This window comes from Bufo bufo, chromosome 1, assembly GCF_905171765.1.
Source record: "Bufo bufo chromosome 1, aBufBuf1.1, whole genome shotgun sequence".
Taxonomy (NCBI): Eukaryota; Metazoa; Chordata; class Amphibia; order Anura; family Bufonidae; genus Bufo; species Bufo bufo.
The window spans coordinates 178,051,363-178,075,358 of record NC_053389.1 but is presented as its reverse complement, the minus strand read 5'-3'; the positions used below and the strand labels follow the sequence as shown (position 1 = coordinate 178,075,358).

General features: G+C 44.3%; 1 protein-coding gene and 1 long non-coding RNA gene across 9 annotated transcripts in view; one reads left to right on the top strand and one right to left on the bottom strand.

The window, feature by feature from the left end:
- The window catches only part of CNOT3 (CCR4-NOT transcription complex subunit 3), a 63,563-nt gene that overhangs the window by 25,137 nt on the left and 14,430 nt on the right, over window positions 1–23,996 (bottom strand). For 3 of the 8 annotated variants that reach the window (XM_040432626.1, XM_040432682.1, XM_040432673.1), the window contains exons 2-6: window positions 22,195–22,257; window positions 5,170–5,200; window positions 4,996–5,058; window positions 4,700–4,774; window positions 3,330–3,397 (exon numbers count right to left, since the gene is read on the bottom strand). In XM_040432626.1, coding sequence (XP_040288560.1) covers window positions 3,330–3,397; window positions 4,700–4,724 — 93 coding nt within the window. In that variant the 5' untranslated portion in view covers window positions 4,725–4,774; window positions 4,996–5,058; window positions 5,170–5,200; window positions 22,195–22,257. The remainder of the gene's footprint in view (window positions 1–3,329; window positions 3,398–4,699; window positions 4,775–4,995; window positions 5,059–5,169; window positions 5,201–22,194; window positions 22,258–23,996) is intronic. The other 5 variants (XM_040432648.1, XM_040432640.1, XM_040432665.1 and 2 more) reach the window with 5 other exon arrangements.
- LOC121001557 lies at window positions 687–15,901 on the top strand. The gene is made up of 3 exons (XR_005779091.1): window positions 687–767; window positions 4,056–4,062; window positions 15,891–15,901. It is a non-coding gene; the product is annotated as an uncharacterized LOC121001557 (long non-coding RNA).

Below are 23,996 nucleotides of genomic sequence, written 5' to 3'. Positions count from 1 at the left end.
GTTCAATCCATCATCCAAAAATGGGAGTATGGCACAACTGCAAACCTACCAATACATGGCCGTCTACCTAAACTGACAGCCAAGCAAGGACAGCACTAATTAGAGAAGCAGCCAAGAGGCCTATGGTCACTCTAGAGAAGCTGCAGAGATCGACAGCTCAGGTGGGAGAATCTGTCCACAGGACAACTACTAGTCGTATACCCCACAAATCTGGCCTTTATGGAAGAGTGACAAGAAAAAAGCTATTTTAGAAAGCAAGCCATAAGAAGTCCCATTTGCAGTTTGCCACAAGCCATGTAGGGGACACCGCAAATATGAGGAAGAAGGTGCTCTGGTCAGGTCAGATGAGACCAAAGTTTAACTTTTTGGCCTAAATGCACAATGCTAAGTGTGGCGGAAAACTAACACTGCACATCACCTAGAACACACCATCCCCACTGTGAAATGTGGTGGCGGCATCATGTTGTGGGGAGGCTTTTCTTCAGCAGGGACAGGAAAGCTGGTCAGAGCTGATAGGAATATGGATGGAGCTAAATACAGGGCAATCCCGGTGGAAAACCTGTTAGGCCCCTTGCAGACAAGTGTTTGTCATGCTGCGAGTCCGCAGCGCAGCTCCCGGCCTCAACTCCCAGCGCTGCCGGGGGTCACATAGCATTATATTGCTTATGATTATGATGCTATGTAACCCTTACAGTTCTGGAATGTATTGGATAACACTGGCAGCATTAGGTCACTGTTATCCAATACAATCCAAAACTGTAAGGGATGTTTCACACGAGCGGATGCCGTGCGTGGCATCCGCTCCGTGAAAGAGTGCCAAGACCCTATGCAGACTGCAGAGGCACGGAGCATTAACATGACTGATAATGCTCCGTGCCTCTCTGTGATCTCTTTACTACGGATTTCGTAGTAAAGAGGTCACAGAGAGGCACGGAGCATTATCAGTCATGTTAATGCTCCGTGCCTCTGCAGTCTGCATCGGGTCTTGGCACTCTTTCACGGAGCGGATGCCACGCACGGCATCCGCTCGTGTGAAACAGCCCTAAGGGTTACATAGCTTAATAAATCAATATAATGTTATGTGACCCCGGCAGGGCTGGGAGTTCAGGTCGGGAGCTGCGCTGCGCACTCGCTGCAGGAGGAACTCTCGTCTGCAAGGGACCTTAGAAGCTGCAAAAGACTTGATTGGGGTGGAGGTTCACCTTCCAGCAGGAAAACAACCCTAAACATACAGCCAGAGCTACAATAGGATGGTTTAGAATAGATCAAAGCATATTCATGTGTTAGAATGGTCCAGTCAATGTCCAGACTTAAATCCTATTGAGAATCTGTGGCAAGACTTGAAAATTGCTGTTCATAGACACTCTCCATCCTATCTGACAGATATTTTACAAGGAAGAATGCACAACAATTTCAGCCTCTAGATGTGCAAAGCTGGTAGAGACATACTTCAAAAGACTGGGGTTGCAGCGAAAGGTGGACCTACATAGTACTGACTCAGGGGGGCTGAATACAAATGCACGCCACACTTTCCAAATTATTATTTATTACAAATTCTGAAAACCATGTGTCATTTTATTTTCAGTTCACACATACTTGCCACTTTGTGTTAGTCTATCACAGGGATCAGCAACCGCCAGGACTCCAGCTGTTCTGAAACTACAATTCCCAGAATCCTCCTTTCACTTCTGTGGAAGTTACAAGAACAGCCGAGTAAGTTTACATGCTGGGAGTTATAGTTTTACAGCAGCTGAAGTGCAGAAGGTTGCTTATCCCTGGTCTATCACATAAAATCCCAATAACATGAAGGATTTTTTTTAAAAAAGTTCAAGCAGTATGAATACTTTTTCAAGGCACTGTGTATGAACTATCACTTTCTACTGGCTTTTCATTAAATCCCAGCATCTTCTGTCCTGTCAAGGAAAGATAGTTTGGCCGGTACTTAGGGCAGGTTCACACTTCACACTTCTGTTTAACTGATCGTGCAGGCTGTTCATACAGAGAACACCCTGCCCGAGCTCACTGGTGGGGCCTAGCCAGAAACTGCTGCTCCCCGCTGGATCCCATTGACTATAATGGGATCCGGCCGCTTTCCGGCATGAGTGCCGGGTTTTCGACCCGACAATAAACGGTGCATGCAGTGGTTTTTGTCCAGCCGCTTTCTGGAACTCATACCATAAAGTGTCCGGGTTCCCACCAGATCCCATTATAGTCAATGGGGTCAGCACTGAATGGCGGTACCCAATTAAGGTCTATTTCACACTTGTGCTGTTGTTTTCCTCCGGCAGAGGATCTCAACTCCGAGAAAATAAATAAAGTTTCCGTTTAATCCTCAAGCATTATGAGTGGAAAGAGATCCGTTCAGGATGCATCAGGATGTATTCTGTTACGGCAGCATGCCGTTTTGTGACCGGACACAAAACCGCTGCAAGCTGCGGTTTTGTGTCCGGTTATAAAAACTGATCCGTTACTGAAAACACGGAGCCTAAAAAAAACTGATCCGTCACCCACTGACTTTCAATGTATTTAGCAATGGATCTGTTTTTTCCGTTTTTAATTTCACACAACCACATCCTAACGAAACGGATGCATCCCGATGTGCAAAATCAAAACGGATCTATTTAATTCCGGTGTTGAGATCCTCTCAATACCGGAATTAACAATGGAAGTGTAAAAGAAGCCTTAGTCGGATCCACGGAACTCGGGCAGAATGTTCTCTCCTGGAACAGCCTGCCGGATCAGTTATAGCAACAGCTGTAGAAAGTGATTCAGCTCACCTGTCTGGTGCATAAGAGAAAGTCCCATTCAATAGTCCAAATAGGGCTTTTTATTTGAAAACTTGCTTAAAATCACAATACAGCATAGTCCAGGGGCAGTAACTCAGCAGTTTAACGAGAAGAGCTGGTTGGCGCGGATCAGTTACGCATCCTTTGCACTGCCAATTCCCCCATCTCCGCTGTGCTCAGTCTGGCTGTGGGCTCTTCCACTCAAGTCCCGATTGGATGTCCCCCCCCCCCCAAGTCTTACCGCTCAGCTGCATATACTGTACATGCAGCTGATTAGAAGAGAAAGACCCTGTAGTCAGTGTGGGTGCAGAGGAGACGGCAGAATCGGCAGCCCAACTGGGGGGCAGATACTGACCAAACTTTATTCCCACAACAAGGCAGCGGATGTTGGGATTTTATGAAACGCCCGGAGAACCCTTTAAACATATTTTACAGCTCTCTAATGCAATCAATGTATTTAATGAGGCAAAAAAATTGCTCTCTCGGTCCAGTGTTACTATAAAAAGCAGTCTAATAAAGCAGGAAACAAATACATTAATATACCTTTTGCCAAATGTCTTCAAACTGCTCCACCCCTTCTGACACCTTTTTCAAACAGCGATCAATCTCTCCTGGAAGTGGTGTAATAGATCAATGATTCTGGCAAAAGGAGTGAAGTCTAACAAATAACATCACTAAAACATGCCAAACCATCAAAGACATAGTTCCTCTGTGTAAAATGTTATTACCTTGATGCTAGCACAAATAACACAAAATCACAGGCATTTGGAAACGCCCCCAGTATTGGGTTGCTTACAGTCCAAAATGACTCTTTAGTAGGAGCACCGTCTCCCATAAACCCTGTTGACCAGCTGTCACTGGTGAGGAAGCCGCTTCCAGCCATACTGATATTTTCCCAGCAGCAGAAGGCCTCCTGCACATGAACGTGTGCGCCCCGTAAAATGCGGGCCACAATGTATGAACATCGTCCGTGGGGCAGCCGCAGCGGATTAATTCACTTTAATGGGTCCGTGATCCGACCGTTCCCCAAAAAGATAGGACATGTTCTATCTTTTTGCGGAACAGAAGTATGGGACGAAACCCCACGGAAACACTCCGTAGTGCTTCCGTTCCGCATCTCCGGATTTGCGGACCCATTGAAGTGAATGGGTCCGCATCCGTGATGCGGAATGCACACGGAACGGTGTCCGTGTATTGCGGATCCGCATATGTGGTCCACAATACGGCAACAGGAAGCACACATTCGTGTGCAGGAGGCTGAACTCACAGACAAGGCGTTATCCGAGCATGCAAGCAGGGGACCATCCTCAATCGGGTTGTTTTTTTTTTTTTATAACAATCTTTCGAATGTACACACTTTTTTTTCCCCCGTTCTTTCTTTTTGTAAACTTTGGCATGATAATGGCTAACAGATATAAAAAACAAACAAAAAAAAAACACATACAACTGTTGCCAAATTGCATGTAATGGATTCCTACCGATCTCATGACAATGCATGTGTTAAGGCAATGACAAGCGTTTGTATAAAATCCATCAGTACTGCATAAGGGCTCAAGCACATAAACTTGTGCCACCCAAAGGGGAACTGCAAATTGCGGTCCCCAATGCACGGGCACTATCCGCTTGGCCTGCACTGACGGATGCAGACCCATTCAACTTGGACAGGTGCGCGATTTGTCCACAAACATGTTGTATTTTTTTGCGGTGCAGAGGCATGGCCTGAAATGCCACGGACCCGTATCTTCTGGATTGCAATACGGGCACGGCCGGCATACGTTTGTGTGCATGAGCCCTAAATTGCATAAAACTGAACACCTTCCCACAACTTATGTCCATCAATATGTCAGCTAGCTTATCTCATGGAGCAATATAGCAGTGCAGAAGACGCACTAGCCATGGAACCAGTGACTTACCCTGTAGTTTTCTCTTATCCGCCATATTTCCTTCACTAGAGATGGGTTTTCTTCATACTTTACAAAGGCAGGATGCTGTGAAATAAAAGATACACCTTTTAAGGCAAATTACTGGCTTACAGGTAAGCATGCATTTCACATAGAGCACTTATGGGCCAGGAACTGCAATGCTGACATTCATTCTGACATTTACAGCAGGGCTGTAATTCTAATGTTAATAAAAGGATTCACTCTGCAAATCACTGACGTGTCCAGATCCTGAACACTGGCTGGATCTTGGCTTCTCTGCTTTTTACCTTTGCACTTGCCCAAAGCCGAGTGACTTGATCACACAGACCTGAGAGATACCCGATGATAGCCTAACAAAAAGAGAGAGACAAGGATCCTACTTAGCTTTCCTTCCATAATAACTGGATACTTTTCATTGTGCGTGGACTGGGGAGTAGGAACACCTGCTGGGATATACCTACCTACTTAGCAGGCAGGATCCTACACTTGAAGCTGCAAGCAAGAGAAAATAGCTATCAGCTGAGGTCATTTCTGGTTACTAAGATTCTGCCATAGAAGAGCTGTACGTGAACCTGAAAGGCCTCTTGCACACGACTGTCAGTTTTGCGCTCCGCTACCTGCGGATCTGCATCTGCATTTTTTTTTTTGCGGACTCACTTGCCCACTGAAAAAAAAAAAGCCATGGCAAAACTCCATGTAAAGCTCATGATTTCAATGTGCCAAAAACTGCATTGTAAAACGGCAGAACTCCCAACATCCCCTGTAAACACACCCTTAGGCCTCATGCACACGACTGGGTTTTTCTTCAGTATTTTTTGCTATGGGCCCATGTACACATCTGCCTTTTCTGGCCACCCTGCAAATTATAGAACATTTCCTATGCTTGTCCATTTTGCGGACAAAAATAGTCATTTCTATAAATCGGACTGAGAAAACTGCGGATTGAACATGGAAGGTATATTTTGCAGATCTGTGGTTTGCGTGCAGGAGGCGTTTGGGTAACTAGTTAAACGCTGCACAGAAGAAAAGGAACTTTTTTAATAGCCCATACACATGCACGTACTGGCTCAATGCCGGTGCTGCGGACCGCAAAGAGCGGTCTGCAATGCACAGACACCGGCCATGTGCACTCTGTATTGCGGTGTGGACCTGAATGGGTCCGCAATCTGCAAGATACAGCGAAAGACAGAACGTGTTCTATCTTTTTGCGGTGCGGAGGTACGGGCCCGAAAGTCCACAGAAGGGCTGCAAAGTACTTCCGATCCATGCCTCCGGTCCGCAAAAGACAGATAAAGTCCTATCTTCAGTTGTATGCTGCGGATTGCTGACCCATTCAAGTCAATGGGTCTGCATCCGCAGCATGGTGTTCACACGGCCAGTGCCCGTATATTGCAGACCCGCCGTTTACAGTCAGGCACTGAGCCCTTACACTTGCTACAACAATACGTTATATTCTTGTCATTTTGATGCCTTGAAAAAAAAAAGACATTTTTTTTTATAAGCAGTTGTTTGCTGATTACTTTTTTTTTATGGAGAAATCTATAGTAAAATGCTTGGAAAACGCCCAAAACATAACCATGCTGAGATTTCAAAAACGTGAAAGGACCGAAAAACAACACAAAACTGTCATAAAATGCAACAAAAATGCTGTTTGTAGAAAGTATTATATTTTTCTATTGCCCAACATATAACATCTGGATGCAGTGGGTTTTTTTTCTTGAAGTAGCAAAAAACCAAGGCATTTTTGGGAAAAACAAAACAAAACATCTGTGAAACCACCCACATGGGGGCTTATACTCCCAAGCGCCCTTTTTTAACCGGCCATGCAACAATATCTAGTCACATGGCCATTTTTACGCTGTGCCTGCCAGTTGAGCAGAGTGGGGGGAAATTTACTAACATTTATGCCTGGAAACAGAGGTAAATGTTAGTGAAAAACTATGAAAAACCAGCGCACGCCTTGTCATAAATTAGGCAAACCTAACGGCAGCACAGGAGGGAAACTAGGCGTTATAAAAATTTAAAAAAGTCTTAGTAAATGTGCCCCTGTATGTTTTTTTTTTTTTAAATCAGATTGTGAAACTACAACTCCCAGCATGCATATTTGCTCTTCTAGGAACTCACATAGAAATGAATGGAGCTTGCTGGGAATTGTAGTTTCGAAACAGCTGGAGTGCCAAAGTTTGCGGATCCCTGTTTTAAAGGGAACCTGTCACCTCCAAAAACCATCTGAAGCCGCCAGCAGTACCTGAGAGTAGCCAGCAGCGCGTTTCTGACAATTGTTTTGTTCCTGAAGGCTGATGCGGCAAAAGCTCAGAAAAGTTAAGGGGGTCTCCTTGCTTCAAGTCACGGTAACCGCGCCCCTTCCCTGCCCCTTTGCTGTGACTGACAGCGCTTAGGCAGAGTGTTTGGCAAAGCCAACCGAACTGCCGGCTGTCAGTCACAGCGAAGGGGCAGGGAAGGGGCGCGGTTACCGTGACTTTTAGCAAGGAGGCCGCTGCCCCCTTCACTTCAAGCATGTGTGGAGGAGCGCGTCGGCAGGGGATAAAGGAACGTTTTCTGAGCCGCCGCATCGGCCTTCAGGAAGAAAATTATCGTCGGAAACACGCTGCTGGCGGCTTCAGATGGTTTTTGGAGGCGACAGGTTCCTTTTCAATGTATTCAAAAACGCTGGTGTACGTTTAGACAGGCTATCCACATCAGATTTATCACATTGGCTCAGGCTGGACGATAAATGTGGTGCAGGGACACACACCTTTCTCTGACTTTGTAATTTCTTATTGGCTTACATGTAACATCTGGACGCAGAGGGGGTCATTTACAAAGACAAGCGTTTTATGCCCATCTTTTTCTCCCCTCTGCGCTGCAGCAGGATTTGGCCGATTTATGACTAGGCATGAGTCTCATCATAAACTAGGTGCACCCCCGGCAGTCCTTGCGCCAGGCATAAAAACTACGCCAGCCCCTGACTGGAGTAGTTTTCAGCCAATATTTACTCCTGTTTTCAGGTATACATGTTTGTAAATGTGCTGAGGCCAAAGTTCTGGCTCCGGGGATGCCCCTGACACAGAAAATAAACGTGAAATTAAAAACGCCTGTGCAAAAAAAATTATAATATTTTATATAATTATATATATATTCCCACGAACGTTAGAAAAAACCCCATCTTGCAACTATTTTTATGCCAAAAACTGGCATAGAAATGTAAGGCTACTTTCACACTTGCGTTCGGAGCGGATCCGTCTGGTGTCTGCACAGACGGATCCGCTCCTATAATGCAAACGATGGTATTCGTTCAGAACGGATCCGTCTGCATTATATTTCCCCCAAAAATCTAAGGCCTCTTTCACACGGGCGTTGCGGAAAAATATGCGGGTGCGTTCCGGGAACACCCGCGATTTTTCCACGCGAGTGCAAAACATTGTAATGCGTTTTGCACTCGCGTGAGAAAAATCGCGCATGTTTGGTACCCAAACTTCTTCACAGAAGTTCGGGCTTGGGTTAGGTGTTGTGTAGATGTTATCATTTTCCCTTATAACATGGTTATAAGGGAAAATAATAGCATTCTGAATACAGAATGCATAGTAGGTGATCAATTGAGGTATAAAAAAAAAAATAATAATTAACTCACCTTCTCCTCTTGTTCGCGTAGTTCCCGATCTCTTCTTTACTTCTTTAATGATGAGCTGTGGGCTAAAGGACCTTTTGGTGACGTCAGATCACATGCTCCAATCACATGGTACATCACCGTGGTGATGGATCATGTGATTGGAGCATGTGATCTGACGTCACCACAGGTCCTAGCCGGTAGTTCATCATTAAAGAAGTAAAGAAGAGACTGGGAACTACGTGAACAAGAGGAGAAGGTGAGTTAATTATTTATTTTAAACCCTCAATTGATCACCTACTAAGCATTCTGTATTCCGAATGCTATTATTTTCCCTTATAACAATGTTATAAGGGAAAATAATACAGTGAATACACTGTCACCTAGCAACCATGCGTGGAAATCGCACCGCATCCGCACTTGCTTGCGGATGCTTGCGATTTTCACGCAACCCCATTCACTTCTATGGGGCCTTCGTTGCGTGAAAAACGCAGAATATAGAGCATGCTGCGATTTTCACGCAACGCACAAGTGATGCGTGAAAATCACCGCTCATGTGAACAGCCCCATAGAAATGAATGGGTCAGGATTCAGTGCGGGTGCAATGCGTTCACATCATGCATCGCATCCGCGCAGAATACTCGCCCGTGTGAAAGGGGCCTAAGTGTGAAAGTTAGTCAGACGGATCCGTCCAGACTTTGCATTGAAAGTCAATGGGGGACGGATCCATTTGAAAATTGCACCATATTGTGTAAACTTCAAACGGATCCGTCCCCATTGACTTACATTGTAAGTCTGGACGGATCCGCTTGGCTCCGCACGGCCAGGCGGACACCCGAACGCTGCAAGCTGCATTCGGGTGTCCGCCTGCTGAGCGGAACGGAGGCCAAACGGAGCCAGACTGAGGCATTCTGAGCGGATCCGCATCCACTCAGAATGCATTGGGGCTGGACGGATGCGTTCGGGGCCGCTTGTGAGAGCCTTCAAACAGAACTCACAAGCGGAACCCCGAACGCAAGTGTGAAATTAGCCTAAGTAAATTACCCTGCATTAAAAAAATAAAATAAAAATAAAAAAATAAACCTGTGAAACCACCCATAGGGAGCTGCAAGAGTATATTTTTTAGGGCTCATGCAAACGAAACGTATTTTCTATCCGCTTCCGTTCAGTTTTTTTTGCGGACTGTATGCGGAACCATTAACTTCAATGGGTCTACAAAAACAACAGAAGGTACTCTGTGTGCACTCAGTTTCCGTATTTCCGTTCCGCAAAAAAGTAGTGCATGTCCTATTATTGTCCACAAATCACAGTCTGAGGCCCCATTCAAGTCAATGGGTCCGCAAAAAATATGGAACACACACGGAACACATCCGTATTTCATCCGTATATTGCGGATCCTGCAGAAATGCTATGCCCAGCCCGTATTGCTCATGTGTTTGGTGATTAATAAGTTACTGTTTCCGTTTACGATCCACAAAAAAAACGGATCAAATACGGAAACCATACGGATATGTTTTGTGCAATAATAGAAAGGAAGAGGACTGAAATCAGAGGAAATCAAAACTCAGATACTGAACGGATCCGTGAAAAACAGACCGCAAAACAACAACGGTCGTGAACATGAGCCCTTAGCTTGTGTTTTTTTTAGTGTATCCAAACACACCAGCAGTGTGCTGCACTTTTTTATCCATTGTTGGTGCCGTTTTTGTTGCATTCTTTGACAAACAATGGGTGATCATTTACAAAGCGAGCTACGCCTGTTTTAGGCATAAAAATAAGTAGCAAACTCTCTTTTTTTGGGCTGTGTTAACGCCCATGCGACAATATTTCATTGCACAGGCATTTTTGCACCGCGCTTAAAATTTGGGGGTGGTGAGGGCGTGACAGGGGTGTACCCGTAGATGGAACATTGGTCTTGGCACATTTACCTATGTTTAAGGGCTCATGCACACGAACGTATTTTCTATCCGCTTCAGTTTTATTTGCGTACCGTATGCGGAACCATTCACTTCAATGGGTCCACAAAAACAACAGAAGGTATTCTGTGTGCATTCCGTTTCCATATTTCCGTTCCGCAAAAAAGTAGTGCATGTCCTATTATTGTCCACAAATCATGGTCCGAGGCCCTACTCAAGTCAATGGGTCCGCAAAAAATATGGAACGCACATGGAACACATCCGTATGTCATCCGTATATTGCGGATCCATACTGCAGAAATGCCATGACCAGCCCATATTGCTCATGTGTTTGGTGATTAATAAGTTACTGTTTCCGTATACGATCCGAAAAAAACTGATCAAATATGTAAACCATACGGAGGACTTAAATCAGAGGAAAAAAAAAAAAACTCAGATACGGAACAGATCAGTGAAAAACAGGTCGTGCGCATGACCCTTAAGTCATAGAAGGGGCACGCCTACTCATAGATTAGGAGCGAGCTTCAACAACGCAAAGGGGACTGACCAAAAAAATCTTTGTATATGACCCCCAATGGCACAGATTTAGCAACCTCCAGCACTCCAGGGGTTCTGAAACTACAATTCCCAGAATGCTCCATTCACTTTTATAAGCATGTTTGCATGCTGGGGGTTGTAGTTTAACAGCAGCTGAGGTGCCGAAGGTGTCTAAACCCTGCTATAGGTGGTGTAAACTTTGTCTGTCTAGACCTGCAGCAGATTTATCACAGTGGCTCAGGCTGGAGGATAAATCTGGTGCAGAGATAGACCCTTTCCTCTGCCTTCATTGGTTGGCTTACTTTCAGACACATTTTTACACCAGAATTGGGGTACAATTTTAGAACAAAATGGCACATCTTAGGCCCTGCCCCCTTTCCACTAAGCCCCGTCACTTGTTGAGCATGTTGGGAAAAAAGAAAAAAGTGTTACAATTTGTGCCACTTTCTAGACAAATTTCCAGCACAGACACACTAGTAAATTTAGGCCAGTGTGTTTTAGCACAAACATATTTTTTTTTTCAAGCCATGTATTATTGTAACGGAAAGTATGCAGTTCCCTCTAATGTCACTCCCTGTGTAGAGCAATATGAAAAAAATGCCTTTGAAAAATTCTACCAGGATTTTGCGTTTTTTTAAATCTCTGAACTCTACAATTCTGGCTTCCAAAAGTCGCAAAATAGGGCTTTGCCATTTCTGTGGCTCCGTTTTTTTACGCCACTCACTCCACTTGTTTGTCTTGCAGTTGGCTACATGTGGTTCATGGATAGGCACATTTGTCTATAATAACCTATTGGTTGGCTTACTTTGAGGCCTCATGCACACGACCGTTGTGTGCATCCGCGGCCGTTGTTCCGTTTTTTTTAGCGGACCCATTACAATGGGTCCGTGTAAAAATCGGAAAATGCACCGTTTGGCTTCCGCGTCCGTGATCCGTTTTTCCAGTCCATCAAAAAAATAAGACCTGTCCTATTTTTTTCACGGACAACGTTTCTCGGACCCATTCAAGTCAATCCGCGTCCGTGATCCGTGTCCATTTTTTCTATCATTTTCAATGCAAACTTGACTTAGTTCACTTTTCATGTCCGTGGATCCTCCAAAAATCAAGGAAGACCCACGGAAGAAAAAACGGTCACAGATCACGGAACAACGGAAATCCGCTTTGCGGACCGCAAAAAAAAAAAACGGTCGTGTGCATGAGGCCCGAAACAGATTTTTGCATCAGCAATTGGTTAAAGTGGTGCACCTTAGGCCTTGTTGAAATGTGTCAAATTGCACCACATTTTACACAGATTTTTGGGTGTAGGCACATTTGTAAATCTGGGCCAGTGTGAAAAAAATAAAATAAATAAAAGCCAGAAAAGACCACCACTAAAACCGCAGGTGGCAAAAACACAAATCAAAAAACACTTGGTTAAACCTCATGCACACGACACTTGTTTTTTGCGTCAGCAAATTGTGCGTCCGCTAAAAAAAAAACAGATGCAGCATCCGTTTTTTTTGTAGGATCCGTTTTTTCCCCACATATCCCTTGTAATAAATGCCTATCCTTGTCCGCAAATGTGAAAAAAGTAGGACATGCACAATTTTGTTTGCTGAAGGGAAACACGGACAATGGACGCGGAACACAAACGGATGAACTATCAGCATTTTTTTGCTGACCCATTGAAATGAATAGGTCCCCATCCTATCCGCAAAAAAAAACGGAACGGAGGCCGAGAAAAACAACTGTCGTGTGCATGAGGCCTTATTTTGCAATTTTTTCAAGTGGTAAAAAAAAGCCAAATTAATGATTATGTATGTAAGCCCCCTAAGGGCCCCTACAGACACAAATTTGCTCTGGCGTTTTTGTCAATGGAAAAACACCATAGAAATTGCTTGTTTTTTCCCCATACAGCAAGCTTTACAAAAACACCAAAAGCCTCAGCATGCTGCATTTCAAGAAAAAAACAAAAATGCTACCAATTACTAAACAACCCACCTGCCCTACATTTCATATTTCTCATTCACTATCAGCTAACATCTGGAGCTGCTGATTTCAATGCAAATACTGTACCAAAAACCGCTAGTATCACACAGCTTTTATTCTGGCAATTTTAAGGGCTTGCCCAGTTTCTCATGGTGCTTTTTGCTGGGGGGGTTTTCTCCTAGCATTTTTTAGTCAAAAAAACACCCGCTCCAGATGTTGCATGGAAGTCTACAGAAAATTTTAAACTGAGGACAAACAAGTGTTTTTTGTGATAGTTTTTTCACCCTTGAGGTGCTCAGAGTCTGGCATTTTCCTCCCGTGTCATAGTTTCAGGAAATAGGTTTTACTTTGCACAGTAAATTTTTCCAAATTTTCCGATGTCCCTTCTGTAATCAATAGGGATTCAGACATAAAATATAATAGGAAACAACAAAACTTTGTTATAAATGTGTAACTTCTGAAACAGTACTTGTGTGGCTACAAATGCAGGTGACCAGACCTACGATTAGGCAATAAAGTAGAATGTACTCTCTCCGTCCAATGTCACCAGATCAGAGTATTAGTTCCACCTCCAAAGCGGCTGGTACCTCAATATGAAGAGTCAAGCAGCCTAGCATAAAAATTATCATTGTGCTATCCCACAATGACCTGAGGTTCTTTGATATGAAAAAAGATGTTTAGATATATTAGTGGTTACCTTGAGTTAAAGGGATATTCCACTGCAAAGTAAAACCTTTTCCCTGGACTGCACATTCTAAAAATACTGTATTTTTTTAAACATTAGACGCACTTTTTTTCTTCAATCTTGTGCGGTCATCTTCTGGTGCATCTAACAGTCCAGATGCCGGCATTAGAAGCAGGAGATTCTGACCTCAGTTATTAGTTGACAGGTCCAGTGTGACTGTTCAGTGTGCAAATACACAGCAGAGTAAATGTGTGCAGTGTCTACCCTGGCAGGACCCTTGTAGCCAAGTGTCCCCTCCAAACTGTGCATAGAACAGATCCATATCAGCAACTCCAGACTGCTACTTCTGACTGGGTAAGATTAGGAGGCAAGGCTGCCCCTAATAATGATAGTGCACCATGGCTGGCATAGTGATGGGACATTGCGGCTGGCATAGCCAGGGCGCATTATGACTGCTAATGTGATGAGCCACTGTGTCTGGCATAGTCAGGGCATAGCGGCTGGCAAAGTAATGGGCATTGCGGCTGGCATAGGAAGGGGGCATTGTGGCTGGCAATGTTATGAGGCATTGGCTTTTGTACTGTGTCTGTACCATAACAACTGTATATCCCCCATACGATATATACAGCAAAAATAGCATTTTCTATTTTTACACTTCTAATTGTGGGTGCGTCTTATGGTCCGATTTGTCTTACAGTCTGAAAAATACAGTAAATAACAGAATTTATACTTACCTCGTCCCTATCCCCTGCCATTCTGATGGTGCCAGTGTCATCACTTCTCTCTACTTGTCTCTCAACACAGCAGTACATGGCTGGGATTGCCATTCAGCCAATCATTGTCGGCCGGATCATCGCTGCAACCAGTGTTTGGATAAAGAGCATTCAGAGTCATTTTTTGCTGTGCAGAGAAGTCAACAGGAAGTGGAGAGAAGTGGGGACCCGGGCACCACTGAAACAGCAGCGGCAGGGAATGGGCAAGGTAACTATAATGTCTGCTACTTTTTTCAACATGTGCAGCCAGGGAAAATGATTACAAATAGGATCCAGCGTGTAAATAAAATCTAAAAACGTATTGAAGTAAATATATTAAAAAACACACATCACCTCCTATAGATTGCCGACATGTTTTTACTGTTTTCTACTGATTCAAGCGAGTGTGCTGGAATTTTATTTATGGAAAATTATTTCCCCTGCACTGGAATATGCATTTAAAAAAACCTTCATTAAGTTTTAGCCTGCAATCTTCATTCCTTTATTAGTTTTTAGACCCCATGATAATCTGTTAATAACCAGTGCCTAGTTTCAGACATTTCTTAAGTGTATGTGCTCCTCCTAGTAATACATGTTGGATGTGAGATCTGTGTGTCCAGGATGCTGCTGCCTTCTTCAGCTTGCATGTATCAGTACAGCTTCATTCTTGAACTGATTTCTGCTTCTACAGGTCATGATCTCCTCTCCACTGAGCTGGTAGCTATTGATGATGTGGAGTGTGCAATTCCCCCTCACTCTGCAACCTATGTGGGTTCTCTCCTCTTGCTGTACGCTGATGCACAGCAAGACCCAACTAGCACTGGTATTTCATGTAGAATTTAGACATTTATTTAAGGGGACTTATTGTTTTTAAGGTATGCACTTATCCATATGCAAATGAACTGTTAAGTGCTCAAAGAGCAGGCTAGAGGCCCCCTGTGCACTGCAGCTCCACTGCTTTCCTCTGGCAGACTACCCCTCTCCATCTTGACAGGGCCAGGCTTCTGTATAGTCATCTCTCCTGATCCTAAAATCACAAGTTTGTGCAATTCCTTGCATCATCTGTACATGAACAGTTCAACACTGCATCCTGGCCTGCAGATAACTCTACTGTACATGCGTCCCTGTCAGGGTGGATTTGATTTAAATCACTAGTCAGTAAGGCTTGATTTAAATCATAGTTTTCTACATAAAGACTAATTCTTGCTGGTATAACTTAGAATATGCAAGTAGATGAAGATTTTTTAGAATAACAACTTTTCATATTAGTTTGATTAGGTTGATTCTGCATTCAGGTTTGTAGAAGTTAGGATTAAGGTCTTTTTCTCAACTCTGATCATGTTATAACATTTTTGCTGTGAAGAAGAGGCATGTGATCTCTGCTGAGTCAAATTCAGTTTTGAGAACTGCAAAAGTAAACCAAGCATCTGTGATAATATCTTGTAGGCAGAGAAACTGCCCAATAATCTTACAAAAACCTCTGGAAGAGCATGACATTGTGAATGGATTAATGGAATTTATTTACCAAAAAATTTAAAACATATACAGCCTTATTCTACATAATTAAAAAACTAATCTTTATTTCATGATGGAATAACCTTTGGATGGTAATATATTTTCCTCAAAAAGCATTTTATATTAAAGGGTTTCTGTCACCCCGCAAAACTCATTATTTTTTTTTTTGGATAGTTAGATTCCTCATAGTGCGATATAGGAGAATATAATGCTCTTACTTACTTTCATGCGGCCGATTCTTTATAAAACGAACTTTTATAATATGTAAATGAGGGCTCTACCAGCAAGTAGGGCGTCTACTTGCTGGTAGCTGCTGCAGAAATCCGCCCCCTCGCCGTGTTGACTGACAGGGCCAGCCGTGATCTCCTCCTCCGGCCGGCCCGGTCAGTAATTCAAAAATCGCGCGCCTCGCGTCATTCGGCGCAGGCGCTCTGACATGAGGAGGCTCGTATCCTCAGCACTCCCTCAGTGCGCCTGCGCCGATGACATCACCGAAAGAGAAGACGTCATCGGCGCAGGCGCACTGAGGGAGTGCTGAGGAGACGAGCCTCCTCATCTCAGAGCGCCTGCGCCGAATGACGCGAGGCGCGCGATTTTTGAATTACTGACAGGGCCAGCCGGAGGAGGAGATCACGGCTGGCCCTGTCAATCAACACGGCGAGGGGGCGGATTTCTGCAGCAGCTACCAGCAAGTAGACGCCCTACTTGCTGGTAGAGCCCTCATTTACATATTATAAAAGTTTGTTTTATAAAGAATCGGCCGCATGAAAGTAAGTAAGAGCATTATATTCTCCTATATCGCACTATGAGGAATCTAACGATCCAAAAAAAAAAATTATGAGTTTTGCGGGGTGACAGAAACCCTTTAAAAAAATCCTATTTAACCGCTTGCCGCCACGCTAACGCCGAAAGGCGTCATTGCGGCAGCTCCCCCAGGCTACGCTAACGCCAATAGGCGTCATCTCGCGTGAGCCGAGATTTCCTGTGAACGCGCGCACACAGGCGCGCGCGCTCACAGGAACGGAAGGTAAGAGAGTTGATCTCCAGCCTGCCAGCGGCGATCGTTCGCTGGCAGGCTGGAGATGTGTTTTTTTTAACCCCTAACAGGTATATTAGACGCTGTTTTGATAACAGCGTCTAATATACCTGCTACCTGGTCCTCTGGTGGTCCCCTTTGTTTGGATCGACCACCAGAGGACACAGGTAGCTCAGTAAAGTAGCACCAAGCACCACTACACTACACTACACCCCCCCCCCCGTCACTTATTAACCCCTTATTAGCCCCTGATCACCCCATATAGACTCCCTGATCACCCCCCTGTCATTGATTACCCCCCTGTCATTGATTACCCCCCTGTAAAGCTCCATTCAGACGTCCGCATGATTTTTACGGATCCACTGATAGATGGATCGGATCCGCAAAACGCATACGGACGTCTGAATGGAGCCTTACAGGGGCGTGATCAATGACTGTGGTGATCACCCCATATAGACTCCCTGATCACCCCCCTGTAAAGCTCCATTCAGATGTCCGCATGATTTTTACGGATGCACTGATAGATGGATCGGATCCGCAAAACGCATCCGGACGTCTGAATGAAGCCTTACAGGGGCATGATCAATGACTGTGGTGATCACCCCCCTGTCATTGATCAACCCCCTGTAAAGCTCCATTCAGATGTCCGCATGATTTTTACGGATGCACTGATAGATGGATCCGATCCGCAAAACGCATCCGGACGTCTGAATGAAGCCTTACAGGGGCATGATCAATGACTGTGGTGATCACCCCATATAGACTCCCTGATCACCCCCCTGTCATTGATTACCCCCCTGTAAAGCTCCATTCAGATGTCCGCATGATTTTTACGGATGCACTGATAGATGGATCGGATCCGCAAAACGCATCCGGACGTCTGAATGAAGCCTTACAGGGGCATGATCAATGACTGTGGTGATCACCCCATATAGACTCCCTGATCACCCCCCCTGTCATTGATCACCCCCCTGTCATTGATCACCACCCCTGTCATTGATCACCCCTCTGTAAGGCTCCATTCAGACATTTTTTTGGCCCAAGTTAGCGGAATTATTATTATTTTTTTCTTACAAAGTCTCATATTCCACTAACTTGTGTCAAAAAATAAAATCTCACATGAACTCCCCATACCCCTCACGGAAACCAAATGCGTAAAATTTTTTAGACATTTATATTCCAGACTTCTTCTCACGCTTTAGGGCCCCTAGAATGCGAGGGCAGTATAAATACCCCACATGTGACCCCATTTCGGAAAGAAGACACCCCCAGGTATTCCGTGAGGGGCATATTGAGTCCATGAAAGATTGAAATTTTTGTCCCAAGTTAGCGGAACGGGAGACTTTGTGAGAAAAAAATTAAAAATATCAATTTCCGCTAACTTGTGCCAAAAAAAAAATAATTTCTATGAACTCGCCATGCCCCTCATTGAATACCTTGGGGTGTCTTCTTTCCAAAATGGGGTCACATGTGGGGTATTTATACTGCCCTGGCATTCTAGGGGCCCCAAAGCGTGAGAAGAAGTCTGGTATCCAAATGTCTAAAAATGCCCTCCTAAAAGGAATTTGGGCACCTTTGCGCATCTAGGCTGCAAAAAAGTGTCACACATCTGGTATCGCCGTACTCAGGAGAAGTTGGGGAATGTGTTTTGGGGTGTCATTTTACATATACCCATGCTGGGTGAGAGAAATATCTTGGTCAAATGCCAACTTTGTATAAAAAAAATGGGAAAAGTTGTCTTTTGCCAAGAAATTTCTCTCACCCAGCAAGGGTATATGTAAAATGACACCCCAAAACACATTCCCCAACTTCTCCTGAATACGGCGATATCACATGTGTGACACTTTTTTGCAGCCTAGGTGGGCAAAGGGGCCCATATTCCAAAGAGCACCTTTAGGATTTCACAGGTCATTTACCTACTTACCACACATTAGGGCCCCTGGAAAATGCCAGGGCAGTATAACTACCCCACAAGTGACCCCATTTTGGAAAGAAGACACCCCAAGGTATTCCGTGAGGGGCATGGCAAGTTCCTAGAATTTTTTGTCACAAGTTAGTGGAAAATGCTGATTTTTTTTTTTTTTTTTTTTTCATACAAAGTCTCATATTCCACTAACTTGTGACAAAAAATAAAAACTTCCATGAACTCACTATGCCCATCAGCGAATACCTTGGGGTCTCTTCTTTCCAAAATGGGGTCACTTGTGGGGTAGTTATACTGCCCTGGCATTCTAGGGGCCCAAATGTGTGGTAAGGAGTTTGAAATCAAATTCTGTAAAAAATGACCTGTGAAATCCGAAAGGTGCTCTTTGGAATATGGGCCCCTTTGCCCACCTAGGCTGCAAAAAAGTGTCACACATCTGGTATCTCCGTACTCAGGAGAAGGTGGGGAATGTGTTTTGGGGTGTCATTTTACATATACCCATGCTGGGTGAGAGAAATATCTTGGCAAAAGACAACTTTTCACATTTTTTTATACAAAGTTGGCATTTGACCAAGATATTTATCTCACCCAGCATGGGTATATGTAAAATGACACACCAAAACACATTCCTCAACTTCTCCTGAGTACGGAGATACCAGATGTGTGACACTTTTTTGCAGCCTAGGTGGGCAAAGGGGCCCATATTCCAAAGAGCACCTTTCGGATTTCACTGGTCATTTTTTACAGAATTTGATTTCAAACTCCTTACCACACATTTGGGCCCCTAGAATGCCAGGGCAGTATAACTACCCCACAAGTGACCCCATTTTGGAAAGAAGAGACCCCAAGGTATTTCGTGATGGGCATAGTGAGTTCATAGAAGTTTTTATTTTTTGTCACAAGTTAGTGGAATATGAGACTTTGTAAGAAAAAAAAAATCAAAAAAAAAAATCATCATTTTCCGCTAACTTGTGACAAAAAATAAAAAGTTCTATGAACTCACTATGCCCATCAGCGAATACCTTAGGGTGTGTACTTTCCGAAATGGGGTCATTTGTGGGGTGTTTGTACTGTCTGGCCATTGTAGAACCTCAGGAAACATGACAGGTGCTCAGAAAGTCAGAGCTGCTTCAAAAAGCGGAAATTCACATTTTTGTACCATAGTTTGTAAACGCTATAACTTTTACCCAATCCATTTTTTTTTTACCCAAACATTTTTTTTTTATCAAAGACATGTAGAACTATAAATTTAGAGCAAAATTTCTATATGGATCTCGTTTTTTTTGCAAAATTTTACAACTGAAAGTGAAAAATGTCATTTTTTTGCAAAAAAAATCGTTAAATTTCGATTAATAACAAAAAAAGTAAAAATGTCAGCAGCAATGAAATACCACCAAATGAAAGCTCTATTAGTGAGAAGAAAAGGAGGTAAAATTCATTTGGGTGGTAAGTTGCATGACCGAGCAATAAACGGTGAAAGTAGTGTAGTGCCGATTTGTAAAAAAGGGCCTGGTCTTTAGGGGGGTATAAACCTGTGGTCCTTAAGTGGTTAAAGAGGACCTTTCACCATAATAAAACCTCTAAACTAACTATACAGACGTGTAGAGCGGCGCCCAGGGATCCCCCTGCACTTACTGTTATCCCCGGGCGCCGCTCCGTTCTCCGGTTATAGCCTCCGGTATCTTCATAGTTAGGCTCCACCCAGGGGAACCTGCCGCGGTCTCCTTCTCCTATGCTGTACCGCTGGCCAATCGCAGCGCTCAGCTCATAGCCTGAGAGTTTTTATTTTCTCTCAGGCTATGAGCTGAGCGCTGCGATTGGCCAGCGGTACAGCATAGGAGAAAGAGACTGCATCAGGTTCCCCTGGGTGGAGCCTAACTATGAAGATACCGGAGGCTATAACCGGAGAACGGAGCGGCGCCCGGGATAACAGTAAGTGCAGGGGGATCCCTGGGCGCCGCTCTACATGTCTGTATAGTTAGTTTAGAGGTTTTATTATGGTGAAAGGTCCTCTTTAAATAAAGAAAAATCTGATTTAAAAAATAATTGATTTTTATCCACCCTGGTCCCTGTTGTAATGAATGCTACAGGCACGGGATTTCAGGGCCAGACAAGATGATGATACAGAAGCCTGTCCCTGTTAATCAAGAAGGAGAGGGATAGGTTGCCAGAGGAAAACAGTGAACCTAGAGTGCCCAGAGGGTCTTGAACCTGCCTTCAGTGCACTTAGCTCATTTGCATATTAATAAATACTTATTTTTTGGCAATGCAGCATCAGATAACCCAATAAAGGTATGAGTACATTAGGCTGAGCCAGCCCTACCTGGCATTCTGCTTGGTTTAAAAGAGACTGCTGATGAAATGATTCGAAGTTTAACAGCCTAAGGCCTCATGCACACAAACGTATTTATGGTCTGCATCCGATCCACATTTTTTGCGGGTTGGATGCGGACCCATTCACTTCAATGGGGCCACAAAAGATGCAGACAGTGCACCGTTTATTGTCCACGTCCGTATGTCCGTTCTGTAGCACCTGCAAAAAAAAACAAAAAAAAAACATGTCCTAGTCTTGTCTGTTTTATGGACAAGGATGGGACTGTTCTATAGATGCCAGGATGTTCCGCAAAATGCGGAGTGCACAAGGCCGATATCTGTGTTTTGCGGACCGCAAAACAGGCTACGGTCGTGTGCAAGAGTCCTAAGTAGTACTTGTCGATATGCCAGGATCTTACTAGAGACAAGGCTTTAGCATGCAGCAGTATTTTTCTGTCCGGAAAGCGGCAGATAACAGCCAGATGCCATTATAGTCAATAGTGATCCGACGGTGATCTGTAGAATCTGGCGATGCTGGATCATACAGCAGGCATCATCTTGCCCGATCTGCTGCTGTAGATGTGAATGCGGCCTAAGGCCTCTTTCACACGGGCGTGTGCGCCCCGCATTTGCGGATCCGCAATACACGGGTGCCGTTCCGTGGGCATTCCGCATCAAATCCGGAGATGCGGAATGGTAGCACGGAATGGAACCCTACGGAAGCACTACGGAGTGCTTCCGTGGGGTTTTGTCCCGTACTTCCGTTCCGCAAAAATATAGAACATGTCCTATATTTTTGCGGAACGGCCGGATCGCTGACCCATTCAAGTGAATGGGTCCGCGATCCGCTGCGGCTGCCCCACGGACTGCGCTCGTGCATTTTGCAGGCCACAGCACGACCACGGGGCACACACGCCCGTGTGAAAGAGGCCTAACAGTGAGGTTACAAGGAAAGGACAACCATAATCATACGGAGAACGGAAGGATACGAAACATGTTAGATTGTCTTCTCACTGGTAGCCTGCCACAAACAAAACTACTACAATTTAAAGCTGAAATGGTGAATTGCGACCGTGCAAATATAAACTTTCTACAAAATGAACTGGTTACTGAAACCTACAGTGTACATCAGCAGTACGTTTAACACCCATCCATTTATTACAACAAATTCACATGGATATGTTTTTTCAGAACTAGGAACATTAAGTAGGACATTTTCTACCAGGAGCTCACCTTTCCTTGTGATTCTAGGCTCATAGACAACAGTTCTCCAAAGTGCATTGGTACACCACCTGCCTACAGAAAGAAAAGACAGGATTAGTATATTTCAGGTATTAAGCATCAGATAATGTACAAAAGGGGTTCGAATCCCAGTAAAGCTGTATAGAAACAAGTAGAATGGCTGTAATGATAGACCGCTATTCTATTATTTTATTTACCTCACTGCCAGCCAGCAATGTATATAATGGAGATTTGTGTCCTGCTGGCCAGGGGTACAGCCAGGAGCACCTCCATGTATCCTGTATATTTAATGTATACATGCACTGACTATCTAACAAAGCTTAATAAACCAGATATTTATTTAGGCGAGGCTAACCTCTGCAGCAGAGATTCCTGCAGAAGCCTATATCTCAGCTTCTGGGAAAAAGTGCTGGTATCCAGGGCAGAGACCTGATGGACCCATTATAGGCAATGGGATCCACTGGGTGCTGGTGTTGTCTGACATATGCCGGATCTGGCAATTCCGATTATCTGTTCCTATACAGATAATCGGATGTAGCCTCAGGGCTCATGAACACAACCATTGGGTGTTTTGCGGTCCGCAAACTGCGGATCCACAAAACACGGATACTGGCCACGTGCATTCCGCATTTTGCCAGCCCCTAATATAACAGTCCTATCCTTGTCCGTAATGCAGACAATAATAGGACATGATCTAGTTTTCTGCGGAACAGCGATGCGGACACGGAATTCACATGGAGTAATTTCCATTTTTTGTGGCCCCGTTGAAGAGAATGATTCTGCATATGTGCCTGCAAAGAAAAGACAAAAACAAAAACGGAACGGACACAGAAAAAAAATATGCATTTGTGTGCATGAGCCCTTACAAGAAAGAACTGAAAAAAGAAGCTATGCCAGAGATACACCCACGATCTTGGACAAGGCAACCAGAATGAGCACACCCAAGGTTTACTTTACTGGTTGCATTTAGAAGGGGAAAACTTGATAGAACAAAGTTATTGTTTCTGTTCGTGTCATTGATAAATGGCGTTACATAAAACCGTAGTCCCTTGTCAATTAAGAAGTCACACACACGATGTAGGTTTTGCCTACACCAAAACTCTAAAGCTACAGTACAATGCACGTACATCAAAAATACCTGAGTATTATAGAGCGGGCCGCAGACAAAAACAGTACTTATGGATTTTTACTGCCGATTTCATTCGGATTGCGGTGGATACGTGGGGAACTTACACTGCATGTTAACTTGCTCCCAAAAATGAAAACGAGCAGGTCTGAGGAGGCAGATGGGCCGTTAGTGTAGGGTGCTGAGAGGGCTCGGGTGCCCTCATCTACATACAACACCCTTTAGACAAACTGGACGTGTATAAAACCAAGACACATTAGCACAGGGATGGCCGACCTGCGGCTCTCCCGCTGTTGCTAAACTACAACTCCCAGCATGCCCAGTCGGCAGACAGCTATCAGCCTACAGCAGGGCATGGTGGGAGTTGTAGTTTTACAACAGCTGGTGAGCCACAGGTTGGCCAACCCTGCATTAGCAGAAGGGGTATCTGTCCACAGGAAAATACAGTCTATACACTTCAAGAGATTTTTTTTTAATCAGCAGGGACAGTGTTGATAAAAAAATTAAAATTACACTTACTTTCTATACTGCTGAGGCCAATGACTGGCTGCAGCAGTCACTGCAGATACACAGATATGTCAGCGCTGCTGCCAAAAAATGACATCAGGGCTGCCGCAGCAGGGAGGAGAGGGACAGCAGCAGTGCTAGAATGGAGGGGGTTCTGGGC